The sequence below is a fragment of the Hydractinia symbiolongicarpus genome, chromosome 2 (genome assembly GCF_029227915.1).
Source record: "Hydractinia symbiolongicarpus strain clone_291-10 chromosome 2, HSymV2.1, whole genome shotgun sequence".
Taxonomy (NCBI): Eukaryota; Metazoa; Cnidaria; class Hydrozoa; order Anthoathecata; family Hydractiniidae; genus Hydractinia; species Hydractinia symbiolongicarpus.
The window spans coordinates 15,235,930-15,258,821 of record NC_079876.1 but is presented as its reverse complement, the minus strand read 5'-3'; the positions used below and the strand labels follow the sequence as shown (position 1 = coordinate 15,258,821).

General features: G+C 33.5%; 2 protein-coding genes across 2 annotated transcripts; one reads left to right on the top strand and one right to left on the bottom strand.

The window, feature by feature from the left end:
• Positions 1-1,181: 1,181 nt before the first annotated feature.
• Positions 1,182-2,399, bottom strand: LOC130629629 (profilin-like). Its single transcript, XM_057442899.1, has 2 exons — positions 2,243-2,399; positions 1,182-1,931 (listed from the first exon to the last, which is right to left on the bottom strand). The coding sequence occupies exon 2, from the start codon at positions 1,925-1,927 to the stop codon at positions 1,517-1,519; it is 411 nt and encodes a 136-aa protein (XP_057298882.1). The 5' UTR covers positions 1,928-1,931; positions 2,243-2,399; the 3' UTR covers positions 1,182-1,516.
• Positions 2,400-11,900: 9,501 nt separating this feature from the next.
• Positions 11,901-22,148, top strand: LOC130629618 (E3 ubiquitin-protein ligase Topors-like). Its single transcript, XM_057442887.1, has 10 exons — positions 11,901-12,540; positions 14,016-15,251; positions 15,864-15,980; positions 16,531-16,616; positions 17,781-17,930; positions 18,488-18,558; positions 19,072-19,210; positions 19,889-20,220; positions 20,486-20,702; positions 21,214-22,148. Exons 1-10 carry the CDS (start codon positions 12,127-12,129, stop codon positions 22,037-22,039), a joined length of 3,588 nt encoding a protein of 1,195 aa, XP_057298870.1. The 5' UTR covers positions 11,901-12,126; the 3' UTR covers positions 22,040-22,148.
• Positions 22,149-22,892: the final 744 nt, after the last annotated feature.

Here is a 22,892-nt window from a genome sequence, read left to right as displayed (position 1 = left end):
TGAAGACGAGGCTTATTAGTACAAGTCGAAAATTAAGAAGGCCTTGACCGTAACATTGATGCCACCAAAACAGCACTTTGTTATGTCAGATTAAGTTGAAAATTTATACATTAACCAATTTACTGATGCTGAAAATGATGTTAAGGTCAAAACATCAAAATTCAAAATTTTTAAAAAACATGTAATTCGGGAAACGTGTATTAATAAATCATTTGCATTTTAGTTATTGCATCTCCAAAACATGTAGGGGGAAATTATGATAAGGAAATGCATTATTTCAAGTTCTAAGCTTCTTAAATTTCTTGAAGAAAACAGCTGCACTAGTAAGTTTTGGTTTCTTATATAAAAAAATGTAAATTAGAACTTTTCAAAAATCAAATGTATTTTTATATATTACCAATTAAAATATTTTTAAAAAAAATTGTGTTGTTTTTATCACATCTTCACTATTTCAGGCTCAAGAAAACTACCTTTTTAGCACTGGTAGAAAAAATAATCCAGCATATCCAATAATCCCTGCACTCTTTCGAAATGCTGCATTCTGTCAATACGTACCTTACCTATATTGTCCAAATTCCTATCATATAACGGTGTAAAGTAGCATTTAGAACAATTTCTAATGCACGTGCTAATTTCAATAAATGTTGTAAAAGTTGCGCTTTTCGTTGCATGACACGATTTATCTTTAATTTGTTTTTTCACGATTCTGCAAATTTTAAACACATGGTAAAAATGAGTGAAAACATTAATCCTGCAGCAGTAGGATAAATATACAATATCAAAACAGTATCCCTTTTGGTAGTTATAACAACAGAATTTGGTAGTTATAACAACAGAATTAACTCACATTAACCAAAAATATTAAATTACCATGTTTTCAGCAATGGATTTTAATTCATTTTTTACATACTCTATGTTATGGAAAATGTTAGGTCAAAATCAAGGGGAAAAATCAAGGTTCGAAAAATTCTGACTGTATAGAGGAAAATCTCTTAGCAGTTGTTGATAATGGTTATTTTGTTGCAGCAACCGTTACAGAAATAGATAAAACAAATGATTGATGAAAAAATGGGATTTGTAATTTTAACATATCTTTTGTAGAATGACGACATTTTTATTTGCAAATTGCAAATTTCGACTTGCTAATTCAAACCCTGGAAATTTCTAAACGAACAACTACGTAATGTATATTACTTTTTGTTTCCCCTTTCATTATTACTGAAGTCTTCAAATTAAATCATAGTTACAAGACTATCTTTTTGTAAAAAATTCCTCTATCAAAAACAAAACAAAAGACAAAAATCAAAATCTCTTTTAAATTATATAAAGGGGACAAAATACTTGTTTAGATGCTGCGTGTTTGATGTGATACTAAAGCATTTGTAAGATATGTGAAATTCCTTAAACAAGAACTGGAGCACTTTTTTAATTTAATAATCTCAACCAAAAAAACCTAACAAGCACAAAAGTTGGCATTTGTGTTACATTTTAGTTAAAAACAATGCATGTTCATACTTTACATATTTGAAGATTCTAGATATTGTACGATGGATTCCACTGCTGCATTTGTATCGCCATGCTGTCCACCTTCTTTCGTATGCGCGATGACAACAGCAGTTTTCGATTTCATGATAGTAATAGCTCCATTATCCTTTTTCTTTCCTAGTACGCAATTATCATCAACACTTCTTAAAAATTGGTACTTCAAACCAGCAACCCAAATACCATTTGCTTGGAAGGCATCAAATTGTTGAGATTTCAATGCTGCTGCAATTTTCTGTCCTTCACCAGCAGCTAAAGTTATATTATTAGCATTGGCTGCTGTTGTCCAAGGGCCACCACCATCCAAACCAATTATACAGGCTTTGTCGCAACTGCTATTCTTTGCACGGCCAATAATGTTATCAATGTATCCGTCCCAACTCATTTTTCTAAAATTTAATGCAATACATCTGATGTACTAGAGTTTTGGTATATAATATATATATATATATATCAAAAAAGATAAAATTAAAGACCTATAAATCATAAAAGATATTATTTTGGCTAGTTTGATCAGTATTCTATTGGTATTATACATTTATTACTTAAAATTTGCTAAACTATCTTGTTCAAGAAATGATAAACCTTCCATGTTAGTCACTTGGTCAGCTAGTTAAAAAAGCATGAAATATGTTTTAAACGTTAAATGGATATAATATTACAACAACAAAAAATAAAGATCCATTTCTAACGTACTCACATTTTTATTAACGACTTAATGTGACAAATTCCGAGATGTAAATGGTGGTGCTTGGTTCGACCAACTGATCAGGTAAAACGCCCAATCTACTCAAATATGGGAAGGAACGCGTTGGAGAAGTTGGTCATCAAATATTGCCCCACGGGGTAGACACGTTTTTTCTTTCTGGGGGTATTAATCATTATATACATTTAAGTTAGAAATTGAAATTGCTTAAAATATTTGTAACAAAAGGTATTAACTTTATCGTGAAGGCATAGATAATAAAAATAAAGTGTTTAGACAGTACAGTTTTGAGAATAATGTTTTTATTTACAATGAAACGTCGGAATTTAATGACATTATACATTTTACACCCCCCGGATAGGGCAGTGAAAAAAGCCATGTAGCACGAATAGAATGTTTGATTCATCCCAATCTACCTTACGTCAACCGAGAATACACGAAGTGTTTGCTATAATGGAGATAAAAACTTAAAAGAGCAACCCAAACTGCAACCTTGTTCCCATGGCTTAATAGTTTTATCGTCCAAAACATAAACCTAAAAAACCTTAGTGCGGATGAGGTTGTTTGCCTTTTGATATTTTTATTTATTTTTACTTATTCACTTATTTTTTTATTGTATATATCTTTTTCTTTTTCTTTTGTGATGCTTGTATTAAGTGAGACACAAAAGAGCCCTGTGTAATCGAAGTTGCATTTTCATTTTTACAGTTACTCCACCAGTGTTGCTAAGGCGTTATATTTTTCAACCTTTTTATTTCAAATCATGTGGATATTTTATACCAGAGCAAATATAAAGTGGTACCCGGTCACACTTCTTAGTTTCAGTCGCAGGAAGTTCAGGAGACATGCAAATTCTGGTGTCCGTTCAACAAAAGTCTCGGTTATTTAGGCTTCTCACTTCTAGATTATACTAATACGTTTTCTTGTATGGTTCCTCATGTTTGGCGGAACGTTGCTCTGGCAAATAGGTTGGACTTGATTTGAAAATATGTAGGTATCTAAATCTATACATTCGTCCAACCTCGCCACCAGAGCGCATTGTCTTAAGCATTATTTAGCTGCTAGCTGATCTTGCGTGCTTACGTATTAGAGCATTTAGTATTTTGTTTCTATTAAAACTGTGGTTTAAACATATCGTACCAGCTGTGTCTCCACCTACTGGTGACTTTTTCATGGCTTCAATTCCTTCGCGGAGTCATCTAGTAGGGATTATAAATAATGTCTGATCATTTTCTGCTTAGCGTTCAGCATAAGAATTGGAATAATATCTTAGGCAATTGTTTAGATAAGCGTTTTATGTTTTTGAGCGACTATTTTGCGCAAACTGAAACTTTATATCCACTAAAACTCCCTTCGCAGTAACTTCGTTGATAACAGCGACAATCAACTTCCATCCCAGGGCTTTTTTTCTATTTTTCGCTTTCCCTTACATCAAAAAGAGAACAAAAAATCTTGGATCGAGGTTGAGCGACGATGATAACAATAAATGAATTCTGTATAATAATGCATTCTTCTCGCTAGAGCTCTTTGTGATAAATATCTGGGGGCGACAATAGTAATAGACCTTTTTATCGATATCGACACCACTTTGAATTTTCCGCATTCGCAGGACGACTGGGGTATCTTAGTGTCAACAAAAGAATTTGTTGGATTGCGTTGGATTGTATTTGTTTTGTTTTAATCATGGTTTTTACTGAAAAAGAATTAATATAATGGAATGTAGAGGCACTTGAGAAATATTTGTCTTCCCGAGGCATATCTTTAACTGAGGGAGGGAGTAGAAAAGCTGAATTAATTAAGAAAGTCCTAGCTGCTCGGTTACTTGAACTTCCAGTTTTACCGTCCTTGGAGCAGAAAAGCAGAAAGATACAGGATGAAAGAGCTGCAATATTATGTGTTGATTGTATCAAAATTCATTAGGAGTTAAAATTAGGCTAGATGAATTCCTTCTTATACTTTCCAGACATCACCACAAGCTGTCTCAGGGACTATGCAAAAAAGTATTTCAGAAAAAAGGTTGCAAAGAAGGCCACAATCTGATGTTTGCAGGTCATGTTAGGAATGTTGAATTTAACAATATTTCAAGTTGTTTAAAGAGCTTCAGTAGCACATGCTGTTCTCGCTAAATATAACCGTCTGTCTTTTGGTTGTTTTCTTTTCCTAGCAGGCTCTTCATCATATCCTTTCGAATATAGTGTAGGGTGTTGGCTAACATCAATGGGTCTTCCATATTCAAAATGGTTTGAGCATATAACACTGTGTTTCTTAAAAATAAAATGCTTCCTATTACATGCAAACCCCCATTTAGAATAAAACTTTGAATCAGAACATTTCCAGAATTTTAGCTCAAGATTCCCATCGTGTGCAGTGATATGTGGCTTAATTACATATTTATTCTTATATTTTCAAGCATTATTACAAGCTCCTACGGCACAGCGATCATTCATTCATATCTCACAAAGAATCCAAGCATAAACAAGCTCCAAAATGGCTCTAATCTTGTTATGCTTTGATTTCTTAGATACCCCGTTCGTCCGGAGATGCATTGCGAAAGCGGGAAATTTAAAATGGTGTCGCTATTGATGAAAAGGTCTATTAAGTATTACGATAAACATTTTAAAGCTAGTGTTGCTTAGTGGGTAAAACTTTGAATTATGCAACTTATATGAACATTCACTTATTTGAAGTTATTAAAGTTTACAGCTGACGTAGAATCTTAGGTTATTTAGATCCAAACTCTTGAATTGTGCTAACATTTGCTGACGTTAACATGATCCTCGGCCCTGATATGGATTAGCCCGTAATGCAATCGAACTAGAAAGTATGACAGCAGTTTCTAAACGCTCTCTACCTAGTTTACGCAGGCGATCACTCTCGTCCCCAGGGTATCTTGTATCAGTGTTAGAAAAGAAACAAGATGCTCTGGGGATAAAGTTGTCGTGCGATTTTGCATCTTGTTTGACGCTTTCAGCCATATTTAAAAATGTTGAAAAGGTATTGCCAACCTCGTCCCCAGGGTCTTGTGGCCCCTGAGCCGTTATTACGGAGTGGCCGCTATATTAACTTCGTCAACAAGGCAAAAAGCCCTGGGAACAAGGTTGCCGCAACATTTTATGATCAACTTGAGACTCGAATCCTTTAATAAATAAAGCGGCTTCAGCAAATTTGAAGTGAGTAGATAAGAAATAAAACACTGATTTCCAATACTTCCTTAATCCAAAAAGTCATGTAAATTTTATACAACGACAAACGTGATTACAACGAAAGTTTGATTTTGATTGGCCTTCTAGTAGAGCTGAACAAGCACAACCATGAATTTTCGTCTTGCTAAGTAGATAATCTTCAAGCAAGAGGCAAGCAGCAGCGGATTCTGTGAAATAATAAAAGTAGAGCAGCATTGAGCCTCAGCTAAAAATTTCCTATTACTTACTTGTGCATAGAAATGTCTCATTCCAGATAGCCACAACCGACTTTTAATAGCTATTCTCTACCTCGTCCCCAGGGCTCTTCTACACCCATGTATTACTGATGGGTTGAGCAAATTTATCACTGGAAAATCTAAATAACATTTCCCCTATTTCTTTTGTCCAGATTGTCTTCAAGGAATATAATAACCACATTCTGTAAATATAATAACCCCATTCTCAGAGGCACATTCTCAGAGGTACATTCTCAGAGGTACATTCTCAGAGGTACATTCTCGGAGGTACATTCTCAGAGGTACATTCTCAGAGGTACATTCTCAGAGGTACATTCTCAGAGGTACATTCTCAGAGGTACATTCTCAGAGGTACATTCTCAGAGGCACATTCTCAGAGGTAAATTCTCAGAGGTACATTCTCAGAGGTACATTCTCAGAGGTACATTCTCAGAGGTACATTCTCAGAGGTACATTCTCAGAGGTACATTCTCAGAGGTACATTCTCAGAGGCACATTCTCAGAGGTACATTCTCAGAGGCACATTCTCAGAGGTAAATTCTCAGAGGTACATTCTCAGAGGTACATTCTCAGAAGTACATTCTCAGAAGTAGTGCTAACTTCCCTTGGCGGTGATTTAATATTGGTGAGTGAGTGTTAACCCAAGTCATGTGAGGAGAATTGGGATCTAAGCCATGGCTCCTCCAGAAATTAATAGACATGGTATTTCCCTTTGAAATTTGTGAGGTTAGCCTTGTAAAATATGCACATCTATCTATCTTAGTTCCTGAGCCGTTATTACGGAACGCTGCTAGTTTCAAATAAAATATAGTATTAAGTAAAATATAGAAAACTTTTTAAGAGAACAGTTTCATGGGCGTGTCCGGTTAGAGGGCTAGGTTATAGAGGAAGATATAAATTAGGACCTTGAAATATCGTACGCTATGAAGAGATGGGTGTTACAAAACGTCCACCTCATAGACGTTTTGTGATAAGAGTTTGGCGAAATTTAATTCGCTACCGAAAAATAACGGCTGGGAGAATTGTCCATTATAAAGTATTTCACTGTAATAACACTGAAACTCATCTTCGTTCCCCGCGTTTGTTGTTTGAAGTCAATTCGCAACCTCGTTCCCAGGACATTTTGCCTTGTTGATGACGTTGATAGCGGCGTAATAACGGCTCAGGGGTCACAAGACCCTGGGGACGAGGTTGGTCAATTCCGTAGGCGCTTACTTGACAGCTGTTAGGCCATCGCTGCTGCTCTTAATTTTAAAACGGTAAGAATTCTTGAGGACGAGGTTTGCTAATACTGATTTAGCAGTTTCCGCTAGCGTTTTTTTCCCGAATGTTTTTATACTTAATGTTAAAAACTAACGCGTTTCTGTCTTACTTCAATCAGAGAGTTCTTACTTTTTAGGCCATTAAGATAGTAAAAATGTGAGTCTTTCTGCATCCTTTTCTCACGAGGGAAAATTTTTAAAGCTGTCCTTCGTCGTTCCGTCTATCATCAAAAAGAGGTGTCAAAAGAACCCGGAAACGAGGATGTCTTCTCTTTGCTTCAAAACATAAATGATTTCAAACTAGATGAGTCCCTGCTTGTGACGAAAAACCATGAATTCGTTTGACAAATTATTATAACAATAACGTTGCATGAAAACGACATTTATGAAGCAACCTTAACAATTATTAATGCACAACATTCAAATGAAATAACCAAACTCATTTGCACGCTATTGAATAATTAGTTAGCGATTGTTTTCATGACGTACGAACTGAAGCAACAGCCCACAAAACATGCCAAAACTAGAAGTTCATGTGATCGGACTACATGAGCTGTTTATAGTGGAGATAAAAATGTTTGACTTGATCGGCACCGGTGCTGTAAACGTAATCATAATGGCGCAGACTTACCAAAACATTGTGAAACATGTGGAAACCCAACAAGACTTGGGTTGTTATAACATTTTATTTTGAGAAAACCGTCAGGCCGATTGAATTCTGCGACTGAGTTATATTATATATAGGTAGAATAACTTCCTGTTATATTCCCATCTTTGCTGGATTAAATCTAAAGTTTCGTAATTGCCTTTTCAAAAATGTTACGCATTTGCTTCGCGAACTAGCTAGCTAGCTAGAGCTTGCTAGCTAAGTGTTTAGGGGAACCCTCCATACTTAAGTTGACACAAAAAATGTCGACGTGTGTCAATCACAAAACGCATAGTTTTAAAGTTCTGCTGGGAGTAAAAAAATAATGGATTATTGTGTGAAATAAATATACTCTATTTTATTTCTATTCTATAGCTAGACAACTTTCATCACAATGCTTGTTGTTTTATAATCCCTAGACCTTTTACGCAAATCGATAGGCAAAATATGCGGCCAATAAGCCATGGACCAGTCCATTCCAAACATTATTTTTAGGTAGAGGCATCTTTTGATCTTGAAATTAGAATATAGCTGGCATGTAGTTTAGATTTGATCATATATTATATATATTATATGTAGCCACAGTACAAAAGGTCTGCATTTTTTTTGCCTGTAGATTTTTCTGATTTTTTCTGTATATGCGCAAGAATCCTGTAAAAATGTAAACATTGAAACTCATCTATACTTTTAAACCTATTACAGGCCCCTATTTCTCAGGGTAGCCATTATGATTTGAGAGAAAACATGCTGTTCACCTGGTCACCTCTTTATAAATAGGGGACTGAATTTTTTACAAAATCTTTTTGCCTATCACGCAATGGTTAAAGCCAAAAGGGCTTACCATGGAAAATGTAAACTTAAAAAAATGTATATTGCTTCAATTTATTTGCTGTCCTGTTTTTGGCCTTGTGTTCTGCCAAAAGTGGTCTTTAAACCACAACAAAAATTTAGAACTGAGATGAAATTTGGATGCTAAAAAGTAGGTATATATATGGCTAGGTTAAAAATAATGTATTGTAACTAAAACCAGCACTTAAAAAAATATTATATCCCTGCTCGTCACTGTGACCACCAAAAATATGCATTTTCAGACATTTTTGTTAGCGCTAAAGTTTAATTTTCTTTATAAAGTGTTTTTTTTCTTTGGCTACCCCCTGATTGTAAACGAAATCAATAAAGTGGAATAGCTTTTTTTATAGTTTGTTTAATAATATTGGGATCTGTAATAAATAAAAAGTAATGTTACTTTATAAAATTATTTGAAAAAAATATGCTACAGGTCTTTTTCTGTGGATTTTTTCTCAAAGGAATGTTTTCAGGTTTTCAACTATCAAACTAATGCATTTAAAATCCTAATAATACCTTTAGCTTCATCTAGCGTCTTCATCTTTTTCCTGCCATGTAGAACCCAAAGTTTAAAAGGGCTTACTGCTGGAAAAGTAAACAAAAGAATCCATCAATTTGTACAGCAACCTTTTCATGTGAGTACTCAGAAATTGTCAAAGCAAATGCCAATGTATTTACAAAATTTCCTGATTTACCTTGGCAACTTATTGCCAATGCGATTTTTCTTTGAAGCTTTACCTTCCACTTCAAAACAGCATAATCTCGCAACACTTATAACATTAGTATATAAGAAAATCTTTTTTGCTTTATTTACATTTATAAGGAAGTATATATATACTAAGACAGCCATCTGAATTAGCGAAAATGTTCGACAGCAAAAATTTGCCACTGTTAAGTCAGCTTCGACGGCAAAACAAAAATCACGACGGCAACATTTTGACGTCGTGAAAGATTTTAATGACGGCAAAACTGACTAATTAAATTTATTGGGGAGACTGGATATGTATGTAGCTTGTTTCGATCTTTTGCGGACAAAACGTCTGATAAATTTCCGTCTTGGTCGGATACCCCCCACTTTCAGATCTCAGAATTATTGAATAGTCCTGGTCCTTTTAATCCACGAGCAAGCCTATTCATAGCCAACCTGATCATCCTAGCTAATTCACCGACTCCTGACTTAGGTAAACTACATAGACATGAATCTTTTTTCCTTGGCCCCTTGGTCGTTGGTAACCAGGTCTTACACAAGAAATCCAGCCATGCGGTTCTTAACTAATGCGGAGGTGAATGCCAACGGAGTACGGATGAAGCAAGTCCGCAAAACTGCACTTACAGGCAGAACAGACATTTTATCATGGATTAAATTTTAGATAATTTCTTCATTTGACAAAACAATTGGAAACCATAGCAGGTCCGAATTTAATTGATTTTTTTTCATTATGTCACAAGTGTTATTGAAACAATTTAAAAACGAAACCCACGTGTGGTATAATTTTTTTTTAGTATAAATTTTTTTAAAATGTAGCTGAACTTTCCGAATGAATTTTGAAGTTTTATTTAAACCACGTGTATAAAGATTTTTTTTAATTTGAAAACGAAGCATATTTTTGCCTATTTGCTTGTGATGACCTTAAAAATAACTAATAAGTTATGAAAATGACAGTATAGTCATGCATACTATTTCGGACATGTAGAAAAGGAAGATAAGATTGAGAGAGAGTTGCTATATGTAGACGCTTGATCATCGTGTTTTGGGTTCACGATTCAAAACGTCCCCCACTTTTCTACCACAATATGAATGTGCAACATTGCACGCGTTACTTGATTCAAATATTCCTGAAAAAGACTGATAAGCGGTATGATCTAACAAAGACTTGTTTGATGAAATAAAATAATTAGCTAGCAAGATTAGTAAGTTGGAAAGAGTACTTTTGTTATTGTGCAGTCTATAAACCACAACGGCAAAATTTTTTCGTCGTGGAGGTCGATCATGACGGCATTCACGACAGCAAAAGCTGAATGCCGTTGTGGATTCGGAGGGCTGCTAAGATAAAACAAACATACAAAGCTAAAAAAATTGGTTACCATTTTCAATAAGAAAAAGCAGCAAACATCAAAGTATACTGACACAATCTTTAGGTTTAATTTTTGGTTTTGGCAGTGTGTAGTTGCAAAACGAATGTTTCTTTCTTTAATATGTCATGAACATTTTAAGATTAACTCGTATAAGGGCTTTAAATTAGATGTAACTTTTTTTTTCTTATTCTCTGCCTTAATTCATTACTTTATTCCAGGAAATTAACAGGGCACAAAATTAACGACCACACAAAATACTTAATGTGAATGCGTATAACAACTTTTAAAAATAAGTAAATCACATGATTTAGCTTAACTAACCGACTTACAAAAAGCATTAAAATAACACAAATCAGCAAATATGTTTTTTTAGAAAAGCTGTACAGCATAGTAAATCCCAAGTTTTTAAGTCATGCTAATTTTAGCCAGCCGAAAGCGAGTAAAATTTTGCAATGTTTTTATATATAAAAATAAATTTGCATTGCTAGGATCCACTATATATAATACTTGATATACTGTAGATTGTTGGTAAAAATATATTCTACTAGTTCTACTACTTGCCATCTGATGAGAAGATTGATATTGCCAAAGCAGATTTATACTACAAATTTTAGTTTTTCTATTTTTTTTTTTAAAACAAAGACATTTTTAGAAAAGGCATTATTTTGTCAGTTTGGATTGGGGGACTTTTGTCCTTCAGAAACCTGAACACAAGCACTAAGTGATTTAACTAACGGCTCTTGTCTTGTCTCTGATAGTCAAAATAATGTTCAACTGAAAACAAAGTTATGCTCTAAAAGGAATGTTTACTTGGATTTTGTCAAACTGTTGTTCAAAAAGTTTTATTATTTCATTCCTTGTCTTCTATTAAAAATTGTCCATTTTACACAACTTTAATATTTAAAGCAGAATCCTGCATAAATTTTCTTCTTGTCACCTGTATGGCCATTATGTCTAACAAAAAAATACAGATTCTACTACGTATTAAAACTTTAAAACTATATTATTACACATAACAATTTTTTCTGTCCACTTCTCTGCTTCAAATATACCAAACCCCCCATATCCCTCGCTATTACGGTGTGTTGTGTGCGTAATAGACCAGGGTATAGCAGAGGATGTTTGTTCCCTCATCTAGAGTGGAGTAAAAAAACAAATGGTTGAAATGTACCTATTTTAAATTTTTTTATATTTTGTTATCATTAATTACAAGTATATAGCTTTTCCCGTGTTTTTTTCTTATTTTTCAAATCATTTAATATATATGTAAAATCTGTTAGGGAGAAGTTGATTCCAGACTCCATTTTTGGATTCATTAAGCTGATCTGACAAGCCCTTTTCCTAAATAACCCTAAGTCTGATAAACCTTAAAAAGCCATTTGGATGGTTGCAATAACACAACTGCACAAAATGATCAAAATTGATTAAATGAATATTTTATGTTTCATTTATGTGGTCTGAAGAAAGTACTGAAAAGAACTTTTATTTTTTCCTTTGAAAGATATGTTTTTTTACTTAACATGAAATTTTCCAATGTTAAAATAGGCCATTTTAATTTTTAGTAAGGTATATAGTTGTCATGATTAATGTTATATCTTACATGTAGAAAATGAGTAAACAATGCGTTGATGAAGAAGAATTATTGGAACTTCGCATCCAAGCACTAAAATCTACATCAAGGGTTGGCAAATCACCAAAGACTTTGAAAAGAAGGACGATATCTTCGGTTAAACATGACCATGTTAAAGAATCTGATAAAAGAAAAGGTCATCAACCAGAACAAGGTAAACAGTTGTTGAAAAATAAAGATGCAAGGGCTAGTGAATCTACTCAAGATGAAGCAAATACTAAAAGCCTGGAGAAAGTTACCATTTCAGAAAGGTTAACTGCTACTGAAGTTATTAATCCACCTGCTACTGGAAAATTATTGAAAGATAGTGATCAAGAGCTTAAATTAAGAGAACAAGCACTGAAGTCACTCCTGCAGAAAAGAGTTGTCAAAACGGGTGAACTACTGAGAAAGGTATCCTTGTTTTTGAAATTTCTTTGTTTCTAATATTGAGAACGTAACATGCACGTGAAAGTATCATATGTGAAATGCTATGCAAATGTTAATGCTTTTAAATTAAACTTTTTCTAAAAATAGAACTATTAACAGTTAAGTTTGAGGTAATTATGTTAATTTTCGTTGGTTGTAAAGTCTAATATTAGAACTTGTTGTTACATCAAGAGTTAATTTGCACTTTAAAAATTTAAATTTAATTTTATTTTAAGTGTTTCACACCTTTATATAATTTTGTTTTCCTTGAATTTTAACAAACCTGTTAGGCCATTTAATTATTTTTTTGTCCATGGAGTGAAACCAGTTCTCACCATCATACGCTTTCAGCAGTTTATGACTTATTGGCAGTAACTCTTTTTTAACTGCCCAAACAACTACATTATTTGACTTATAATTCACTATTTCTTAAAAAAATGGATCTTAAAATGTGTAAAAATGATTTTTAATTTTAATCTAAATTGTTGAGTCAGAACTTTAATGTATAAGAAATAGAAAAAATATTGCTTTTTTGAGCTCCAACTTTTTTCTAACTCGTGATTTTTCATCGACTTTTGTTTTATAACGAACTTTTAGTAAATTATGTTAAAGGGATGAGTCCATTTATGTTTTTTTAACAAAAGGCTATTTTCTTTGAAAGATTCTTGGGTAGTAAGTATCCTCTGCTGCGTCTTTATAGCTACCTTTTTATAGCTATATGATTGACCAGACACGTCTGAAAATTTGAAGAAATGCTATTGGCAGTTGGAGGGTCAGAAATTTTTAATGTTACACAACGTCCTTGTTGTTATTAATGTTTCTCATGAGTTATTATGAATTTTTCTGTATAATTTTACAAGCTAAATTCAGCAGAAATAATTAATTAGGATGTATCGAGTTTAAAGAAGAATTGTTGAAATAAATAATTTTTGGTGAAAGATATATATAGCTATAAGTCATGACAAGGGTGTTATAAAAGAAAAATGAGGATACATACTGGCACCTGATTGCAAACGAACTGTGAATATTTGGGAGATTTTCCCACATAAGTCCTATTGCATTTATTGCAGAATGTCAAGTGTAATATGGTGTATATTTTTTAAACTCTTTAACTTTTATTTATAAAAATTATTTTACAAGCCTTGAGGCAGTTTTTGACATATACAAAAGCATTGTTCAAAAAAAAAAAAAAAAAACACAGGAGAAAAAAAAAACATTTTAATTTTCAACACAATACAGCATGTTGAAATGCAAAGCGTTTATAATATTTTTCAAGTTCATGATAAGTTGTTATATTTTAATGTTATTATTGTTATTGTTATTATTTTCTATTTTGAAACAAATTTAAACGTAGTTTTATAAGTTGTATACTCATGATGTGTAAATGTGCACTAAATTTCAAATTTTTAAAGTCCTGCTACGTATGCAAACACTAAAATGTGACTGTTTGCCTTCCATAGAATTCAGAACTGGTACAACATCAAAAAGTTACATCGACATCAAAGATAATAGAACAAAAGCAAAGTTTGCTTGTTCAGAAGCCACGCATGAAGAGAGAGAATCAAAAATTAGTAAAAATTAGCGAATTGAAAAATGAAGGAAATGTAGGTGGTGATAACTCTAGGGATTGTAATACTGAAATTGAAGATCCATGCATTTCTATTGAAATGCACAGATTTCCAAAACACATCTCAATAGGATCTGATGACGAACTGTCATTGTGCGCATCTGATACAGATGAAAGGTACACAAAGTTAGACAACACCTCTCCGATGGAACACCCAAAGTTAAAAAGTTCTTCCAGTGATACAAGCATACAAGTTGAACCCACAAACCCTCTTGTCACAATATGCATTGAGAAAATATCAGGAAAACAAAATGAAACTCCCCAGGACGTTGACACATTACATTCAAACAAAGTTTTATCCAATATTCAATGCAATGTAATCAGCTGTTCTCAAGTAAACGTTAGTGTTAATGAACAAAATAGTGTCAAGAAGTATGAGTCTGTATGTTGCAGTTCAATATCAAATGACCACAATAAGAGTTTAGAACATTCAAACATTAATTCATGTTTATTAGAGGATTATTCTACGAAGCTCTTAATGGAGAAAGAAGATGCAGATGCTGTAGACATGGTTAAGTCAAATTCATCAGATGATTGTTCAACTGAATTTGCTGAGTCGAAGGAGAATAACAATAATAATGGTAATGTTTCTGTCGCAGAAGAAAGAACAAGCAGTGATAATACAGGAATAATAGAAGAGGCTTTCCGAAAAAAAGTTGAACATTATGAACAAGTTCATAGCCACAAAGTTGCAATTGAAAATAATTTGCAGCAAATTGAAGAGAAGACTGCAAAAGACTTAATAAATGATGAGGAACCAGGTCCTAGTGGATATGTAAAACCGCATTCGATTATTGAACATTCATCAGACTCTGATGATTCGGTTGTTATTTTATCTCCACCAAAACAACCCTCTCCAATTGTTATTGAGTTAAGTGACACTGATCACTTTGATGAAGAAAGCAAGTCTGGCAAACAAAAACGCAAAAGGTGTCGAGTAACATCAGTGAAAGATGCCTTGCATAAGAAAACAATGCCCCATGGAACAAGAGAGGATCTTAAAGATTTGAACTGCTCAGTATGCTTGGGACCATTTGAGAATCGATCATTTCTTGATCAGTGTTTTCATATCTTTTCAGTTTGCATTTTTTTTTGTAGAGTTAATTGTCTAAAATTGCAGTACCTTGTTCCTCAATTCAGGAAAACTTCACAATTGCTATAATACCTGAATTTTCTCTTGGTTTATTAAAAACTCTGTCTGTCCGTACGTCACAGTTTTTCCAATTTTTTGCACAAAAATTGTTAATAAATGCCCCAATAAATCCCCCAAATTTTCCCCCCAAAAAGGATTTTTTGAACTTTTCCCTAAAAATTATTACAGTCTAAGAAATTAGTGCAGACCATTATCTACAATTTTCATATGGACTTTATGCAGGAAAAACCTTATTGCTAGGCAACAAATCTAAAACTTAGCTGAAAATAGGTTTTTTTGTTTCCTAAAGTTCATCACAGCTTATCTTCAGATCCATTCATTAGATTTTTTTCAGTTTTGCGGTAAGTTACTTATTAATAAAGGCTAGAAAATGACGATTTTGGATTTTGGATTTTATAAAAAATCAGAATGGCAGCATTACCGTAAATAAGGTTTTCATGTTTGTCTAATCATTGTTTCATTGTTTATGCTCATATTTATATATCTTTTTATTTATTAGTTTATATATCTTTCTTAACTATCACAAATTCGTTTTGCTATGTATGTATTATCCAGTGGTCAGAATTGTCTCGTCTTTGTCCATTATGTAAAAGCAAGTACAATGCACTTATTCACAGTGTGACTAAAGAACTTGAATATCAACAGGTATGATATAAGCAGTTTTTCTTGGTTGTTTAATGTTGTTTCTGTCATTGTTTGCTGTTGTTATGGTAATTTGTTATTTTTGTTTGTGGTTGTTGTTCTTGTTGTTTTTTGTTATTCTCTGTCGTTGTTGTTGTTGTTGTTGTTGTTGTTGTTGTTGTTGTTGTCGTTGTTGTTGTTGTTATTTTTTTGTTCTTGTTATTTTCTGTCATTGCTGTTGCTTTTTTGTTTTCATGGAAGTATTTTGTTGTTGTTGTTGTTGTTGTTATTGTTATTGTTATTGTTTGTTGTATTTGTCGTTGTTGTTGCTGTTATTTTTTATGTTGTTGTTTTTGTTTTGTTGTTTTGTTGTTTTGTTGTTTGGCAGTTTTTGTTGTTGTTGTTGTGTTTGTTTGCTTGTTTGTTTGTTATCATTGTTGTTGTTGTAGTTACTTTTGTTTGTGTTGTCATCATTGTTGTTTTGCTATTGTTGTATTGTATTTATTACATTTTCTTGTTGTCGACCTCACAAGAACTAAGCAAAGGGATTACATATGTATGTACATTTATTAAGTATGTGTTTCCAAAAGAAGAGAAAGAGATTTCGCAAAAAGATGAGCACAGGAGAGAGTATAATGAAAATTTGCCCGATGGAAGAAGGTTTGTCTCTTGTGTCTTTGTTTGTGGTATAAAAGATAGTGTTGGCTATACTTTAAACCTTTAAATCAAACTCTGATAAACTTCTCAAGAAAAAACCTTAAGATTACCTCTCCTAAAAAAACATGTCGATTTCATATGAAAGACCTTCAAAAGTTGGCTAGGACTCTTTTTATATATATTTTCATATTCATTTCTTAAATGCTTCACTTACCATGGAAAATTATGATATCATCAACTAGCTCTGAAATGACCTTGTTTTATCTAGGGAGTTTTATGAGCTTTTAAATTAAATAATATGGATATTTACAATTAGAGATTTTTCTTGTCTTTGCGGGTTTAAAAACATTGTGTGCTTAGGCGGAAATTGCAGCGAACAACCCTGAAAATGCTATTACGGAGAAAAAGCAACCTGTAGATACAAGATGTAGATTTACTATATAAAATAACAACACTGATATTTAAAGCAACTAATTGACAAATTTATCAATGCATAGCCTTCAAAACCTGTTTTTCAAATTATTTCGCTTTATCTTCTAAACAGCAAATCGTGAGCTGAAAGAACTAAACTGTTTATAAAAACTGTTTTATATCCTCTTTTAAATAGTTTTATTTTTTGTATTTAAAATGCAACCAAAAATGATGACATCAGCCGAAATATAACAAATCTAGGCCATTGCCGGCATTTAAGGGAGTATATTTCTGCGAGGCAACAAGTGAATTTGATGTATCCCATTTTTTATCCTCTCTGCAAACTCTGTCTAGTTGTACCAGTAGGTTTTAAATATTGTGAATTTCAAAATTCTACTTGTACAGGGGGGAGTGCATAAATTGAATTTTTGCTATCCTGGTCCCTAAAATACACAAAAATAATTTTGAGAATGACAAACACCATTTTTTTTTTAACAATCATGCCCTAACCCATGTTAGTATTGATCATAATTTGTACGCCTAACTTGCATTGTTAATCCACCTCCCTTCCTCTCCCCCGTCCGGACTAAATCTTTTATGTGTGACTACGTCACAATTCGTTACGTTATTTTCTGCACTTTAATATTATCAATTTCACTATTGATATTTGGTGAAATGTTATGATGGACTAAAAACATATCAGTGTGCCATCAATGCTCCTACAATTTATTAAATGCTTTGGAAAATTATTTTTAGATTTCGATACCGTAGTACAATTGTGGACCATGAAAGATGGGCGTTGCGAAGATCTGAGAGAGAAAAGGCGGAGAGAGAAAGGGCGCAAACAAGACAACAGAGGAAAATGAGTCGAAGGTTAAAATGGTCGGCAACCAAAGACAGAAGAAAGTATGTGGCATTCATTCGATTTATCTTTAAATTTGTAACTTTTTCAGTTTAATAATTTCAGAAACAACAATGTTTTCTTGTAAAGTACACTGTATTAATAATAAAGAGAAAGTTAGAACCAAGGAAACTCAGCTCAGGCTTGTTTTTAGTTTAAGAATATTTTCCGCGGAATGGAACGGACAGGAACAGAAAAGCTTCTGCGCATGTGTATTTTAAATGCTTACACCACACCACGTTAGTGGAAAACCTTTTTCTTCCCGTTGCGTAGACGCGAGAAGTAGGCTATACTTTTTATTTGCATTTTGTGCGGAAACAGGAGATTATTTAATTTCCTGTGAATTGTGCGTTTATTCTCTGTATTGAAATATGCTCCATAATATAAAGTAAAAATTACCAGCAGGAAATTTTCTGCTCTGTTCCTGTCCATTCCGTTCCGCGAAGTTTTTCTTGAAGTGTAAAACAGCCTTTACTTGGATTTTGTTTTAAACGCTGAGCTGGCTACCCATTAGGTATTATTATTATTTATTATATTGGTGTTTTTTTTCTTCACTTCTTAGGGCTGTTTACAGATTAAATATGTTTGTTAAAGAAGTGAAACAGAGAGGGAAGCCAAAATTAAGAGACATCCGTACGTATTATAAAGATCTTGTATTGGTTAATTTTGTTTGTTGTGTTTTAACCATTTATGAGAAAGAGATTGGTGCAGTTGTTACATATGGCCACGTGTGGTGTGCACAATACACATGGGGTGTTGCACCAGTGAATGGATTAACAGTTCCCTTCAGATGATAAATTTTCTTATTTTTGCGAGGTACAAAAATATGCATTTAGCGAAGATTAAGTTTCGCTAAACTAGTACTTTTTCGCAATTTTAAATACTTATTTTCGCGAATCAAACTTTCTGAGAATATTATTAGAATTTGCGAAATTCGCGAAAATGAATGAACTTAACTTATTTTCTTTTTTGCCGAAATATTACAATGGTGGTAAATTTACTATCGCTCTACTTTGAAACCGCCATGTTGATTATGGAAAGGATAGAAATTAACCATTATAGTACAGGGTTGGCTTGCATACAGAAAAATTCGTTCGTAATTTTAGCGTTATGTAGAAATATAGTGAGATTTTATTTTTATTTTAGGACCAGAATTTTTCTCCGATAATCCAGCCATGAAGCATCGTTTGGTACCGTGGTTGCTACGCGACTTGAATGTCTTACTTGGCGATGACGATGAAAACATTCGCTTCGTTATGAGTTTAATACTCAACATCATACCGAAGTGAGAAAAATATATTATTTACAGTACACATCTTCTATTTCGAACGCTGTTAATTCGAACATCAGCAATTTCGAACAAATTTTTTGGTCCCTTGATTTATAAAAACTATTCTTTTTACAGCCAATTAAATTTCACATTTATTTTTTTCGAACATCTTTCTGAATCCCTTGAACTTTGTATTAGCGAATGTGTACTTTATACAAAATGATGATGTCAGCATTAACTGTTTATAATTTAACTCGTTTATGCAGCAAATAATTTATTATTTTATCTATTTTATTTTTAATGAAGTCTAACAGGTCCTTAAAACTTGAAGTCACTCGCTGCATTGTGTTTGTTTTTGCTCATCTGCTCTAGCCGGAATGAATTTGAACATTTTGGTTGGCTGACGGAATTAATTTCTAATTTACAACGGCGGAAATTTCCACCAGCCAGTCAAAATCGTCGATTTTTCCTTTCCGTGTGGAATATTCCACCTAGTGAAATTAGCCATTAAGAAACAATTTAAAGTATGCAGAAGTACGCGGACATTTTATCTATAGCAGACATCTATAGCATTTTCAGTTTGCGGGACCCCGCATATCGCGAAATTTAGCCCCTTTTTTCCTGACCACAAAAGTTCAATTTTTAGCTGTTTACTCCCTTAAAAAAAATAATGGTTACACTTCTTCTGTGTAGAGTAAGCATGGAAAGCGAGGAGTTTAAACAGCAAGTGCAACCATTTCTTTTCAACGAGACAAATCATTTTGTTGCAGAACTGATCAGTTTTGCAAGTTCTCCTTATGACATCAAAGGTTACGATGACAATGTTGTGTATGATGTGCCAACCCAGGCAGTACCAACACGTCCATCAAGTTGTGTCACTGATGTTGTGACTGTACCAGATGAGCCAGCCGACCCAGTTCGGGATAGGCTATTACATGAAGTTTTTATTGGCAGTGAAGATGTTGTCCCCTTAAACGATCTCCATATGGAAGCATCTCCCCCTCAGAGTGGAAATAATACTGAAGGTAACATTGATAGCAGCTCTAAATTTATCTGTAAAATGTTTTCAAGGGGTAAATAAATATTTTGAGGTGATAAAAAGCTTTATCGTCGTACATTTATTAAAAATAAGATTATTTTTATTATAAGGCGAGAAATACTAACTACGAAGTCAATCACATAATTAATGTTTTCTGAATTTCCAAGTTTTTACCAAGGATTTTATTTGAATTTTTGAAAAAACACTTACTGTCCACGGCACTCTCTGTTGACACTAATTTTTATCACCAGAGCCACCTGAAGAAGTCGAATCTGATGAAGAACTCGCTATCCAGCCGAGAAGACATGAAAGTGTTTTGAACAAAACAGTGACCGAACTGGCTTCTACAAGAAAGAAGGAAATCCCCGCTGGTGAATCAAGTAATGATGAGGGTGAAGATGCACTGAATGAAGTGAAGGTGAAGAAACAGAAGAAGCGACGTCGCCATGGAGAACACAAGTTGAACCAGTAAGTGATTTTCACAGAGCAAGGCTTCGCAGTGAAGTAGCTTTTGTGATCGATGTTTTTAGAGGGATTGACCACAGCTATATGTGCTTTGCGGAGTTGTCACGCCTTCTCAAAACTCCTCGATTCCCCTCAATTTTAAGATCTTCTCAAATCTCCTTAAAACTCCTCTAAAAATAAGACATTTAACTATTTTCTCCTCGAATCAATTTTAGTTCTGCAAAACTATATCTACATAAAAATACTTCGAAATTGTGCATAGGGTATATCAAAAGTTTATTCTTTACATGATATTCTTCCCTTAAATATTTATCTGGATAAATATGAAAATGACCTCAAACATCCTCAAATTTTTTTTTGTAACATTTCGTAATCTTTTCAAAAAAAGAAGAAGATTCTAATCAAAATTATTCAATACTCCTCAAATTTGACTCTATAAAAAGAGTGTAAAACCTTGTCTGTCTTCTCCAGGTATGCATAAAAAGTCTGTTCTATTTGTCTGTTTTCCATTAAGCAACGAAAAAAACACAAGCGGAGAAGGGAGTAGTGACGAAGAAAATGGGTGTGTTCGAATACGAGATAAAAAAGAAAAAAAAAAGAAAAAACATAAACATAAGAAGCGAAAGTTATCAGATCGTGACGAAAAGTCGAAATCGTCGCGACGAAAAAAGGCGACGAAAAACGACCGAGAAAATACCGAGCGCAGCTTCATCGAATTAGAAGACGACAAATCTCTACCGAGGAAAAGAAAAGGTGAACATGATGAATACGAAGAAAAGAAGAAATTGAAACGTCAACACAAACATTCTTCCAAACACAAGAAGAAGAGAAAACACAAAGAAAAACGTAAACGAAAAAAGATCAAACGAGAAAAGTCTTCTGATACTTCGTCGTCTGAGGAGGAATTATCGACCAAGAAGGAGAGTGGAAACAAAAATAGACATTCATCAGTGAAAGAAAAAAGGTCTCCAGATATGAAGAAAAAAAGCTCAAAAGATAAAATCGATAAAATCGATTCTAGAGCTGGTTTGATAAAAGATGGAGCGGCGTTTAAGACGCGAGAAGAAGTTCTGGAGGAACTTTTACTAATTGAGAAAGCTATTACAAAAAGACAACAAAAGAAAACAAAGTTAAAAACTCATCAGGCGACAAACTCTATGAAAGCTGCCGCCGACAGCACTGTTACGACGTGCGACGAAGGCGAGTGTGTGCCACGTGGCGGAAATAATAAAGGAGAGGAAACATACGGAGATTTGGTAAAAGAACTACAAGATATTGAAAGTAGAATCAACATGTGTCGTGGGTCATTACTAACGAAACCGAATCATGTGAAGAATTGAAGACCTGTTTGGATTTTTTTTGACAAGAACAAGGTCAGCTTGTTAATTTTTAGATTTTTTTTAAAAAAAGTAAGAGTATTAATGATTTTTACATATTGTTAAAATTTAATTTTGTAGTTTTCCTTAAAAATGGTATTTGTCGCCATTTTGAAAATTTGTATTCTGTATTTAAAATGGCTGCGCCGCAGCTTTATTTCGAATTCTCCACGATGATTTCGTGCTGACAGACGAGTAAATGATTTCGTGCTGACAGACGAGTAAAATACACGTAATACAGATGCGGGGAATATGTTTAACGAACGAATTCCTGTGAATTTACCACGGTTTACGTCTACTATAACAATATTAGTGACTTTCCTTGGGTCTGGGTTAAAAATGAGGAGCTATGAGTAGCTTTTAAAAGGCGAGCAATTTTTTTGTCTCCAGGATGTTTTTTAGTGCAATAAAATACGTAAAAATTTGGTCAATGTGCTAGAAAGGAGTTTATTGGAAAAAACAATTAAACAAAGATAAAATCATGTGATTGTCTTATTTACTTTAGATCTCTCATCGTAAAAATTTTTGCGAGTTCCTTAATTAATCAGAATCTTTTGCATTAAGAAATTATTTACAATATGTTAAATAGTAAATCGAAAATAAACGTGAAAATTAATTTTAACGATTTTTCCACTTTGTTTCGTTCTGCAAAGTCGTAAATATTGTCTTTTTTAATAATGCGCGTGAAAGTTTCTGACACTAGGGTAAACTTACGAAAGAATCTATCGTAAAACCATCGTAAATATCGCAAAGATAGCAAAAACATCGTAATGGCTACTTAAAAGCAACTAACTTACAGGTATCGTGCAACAGGAGT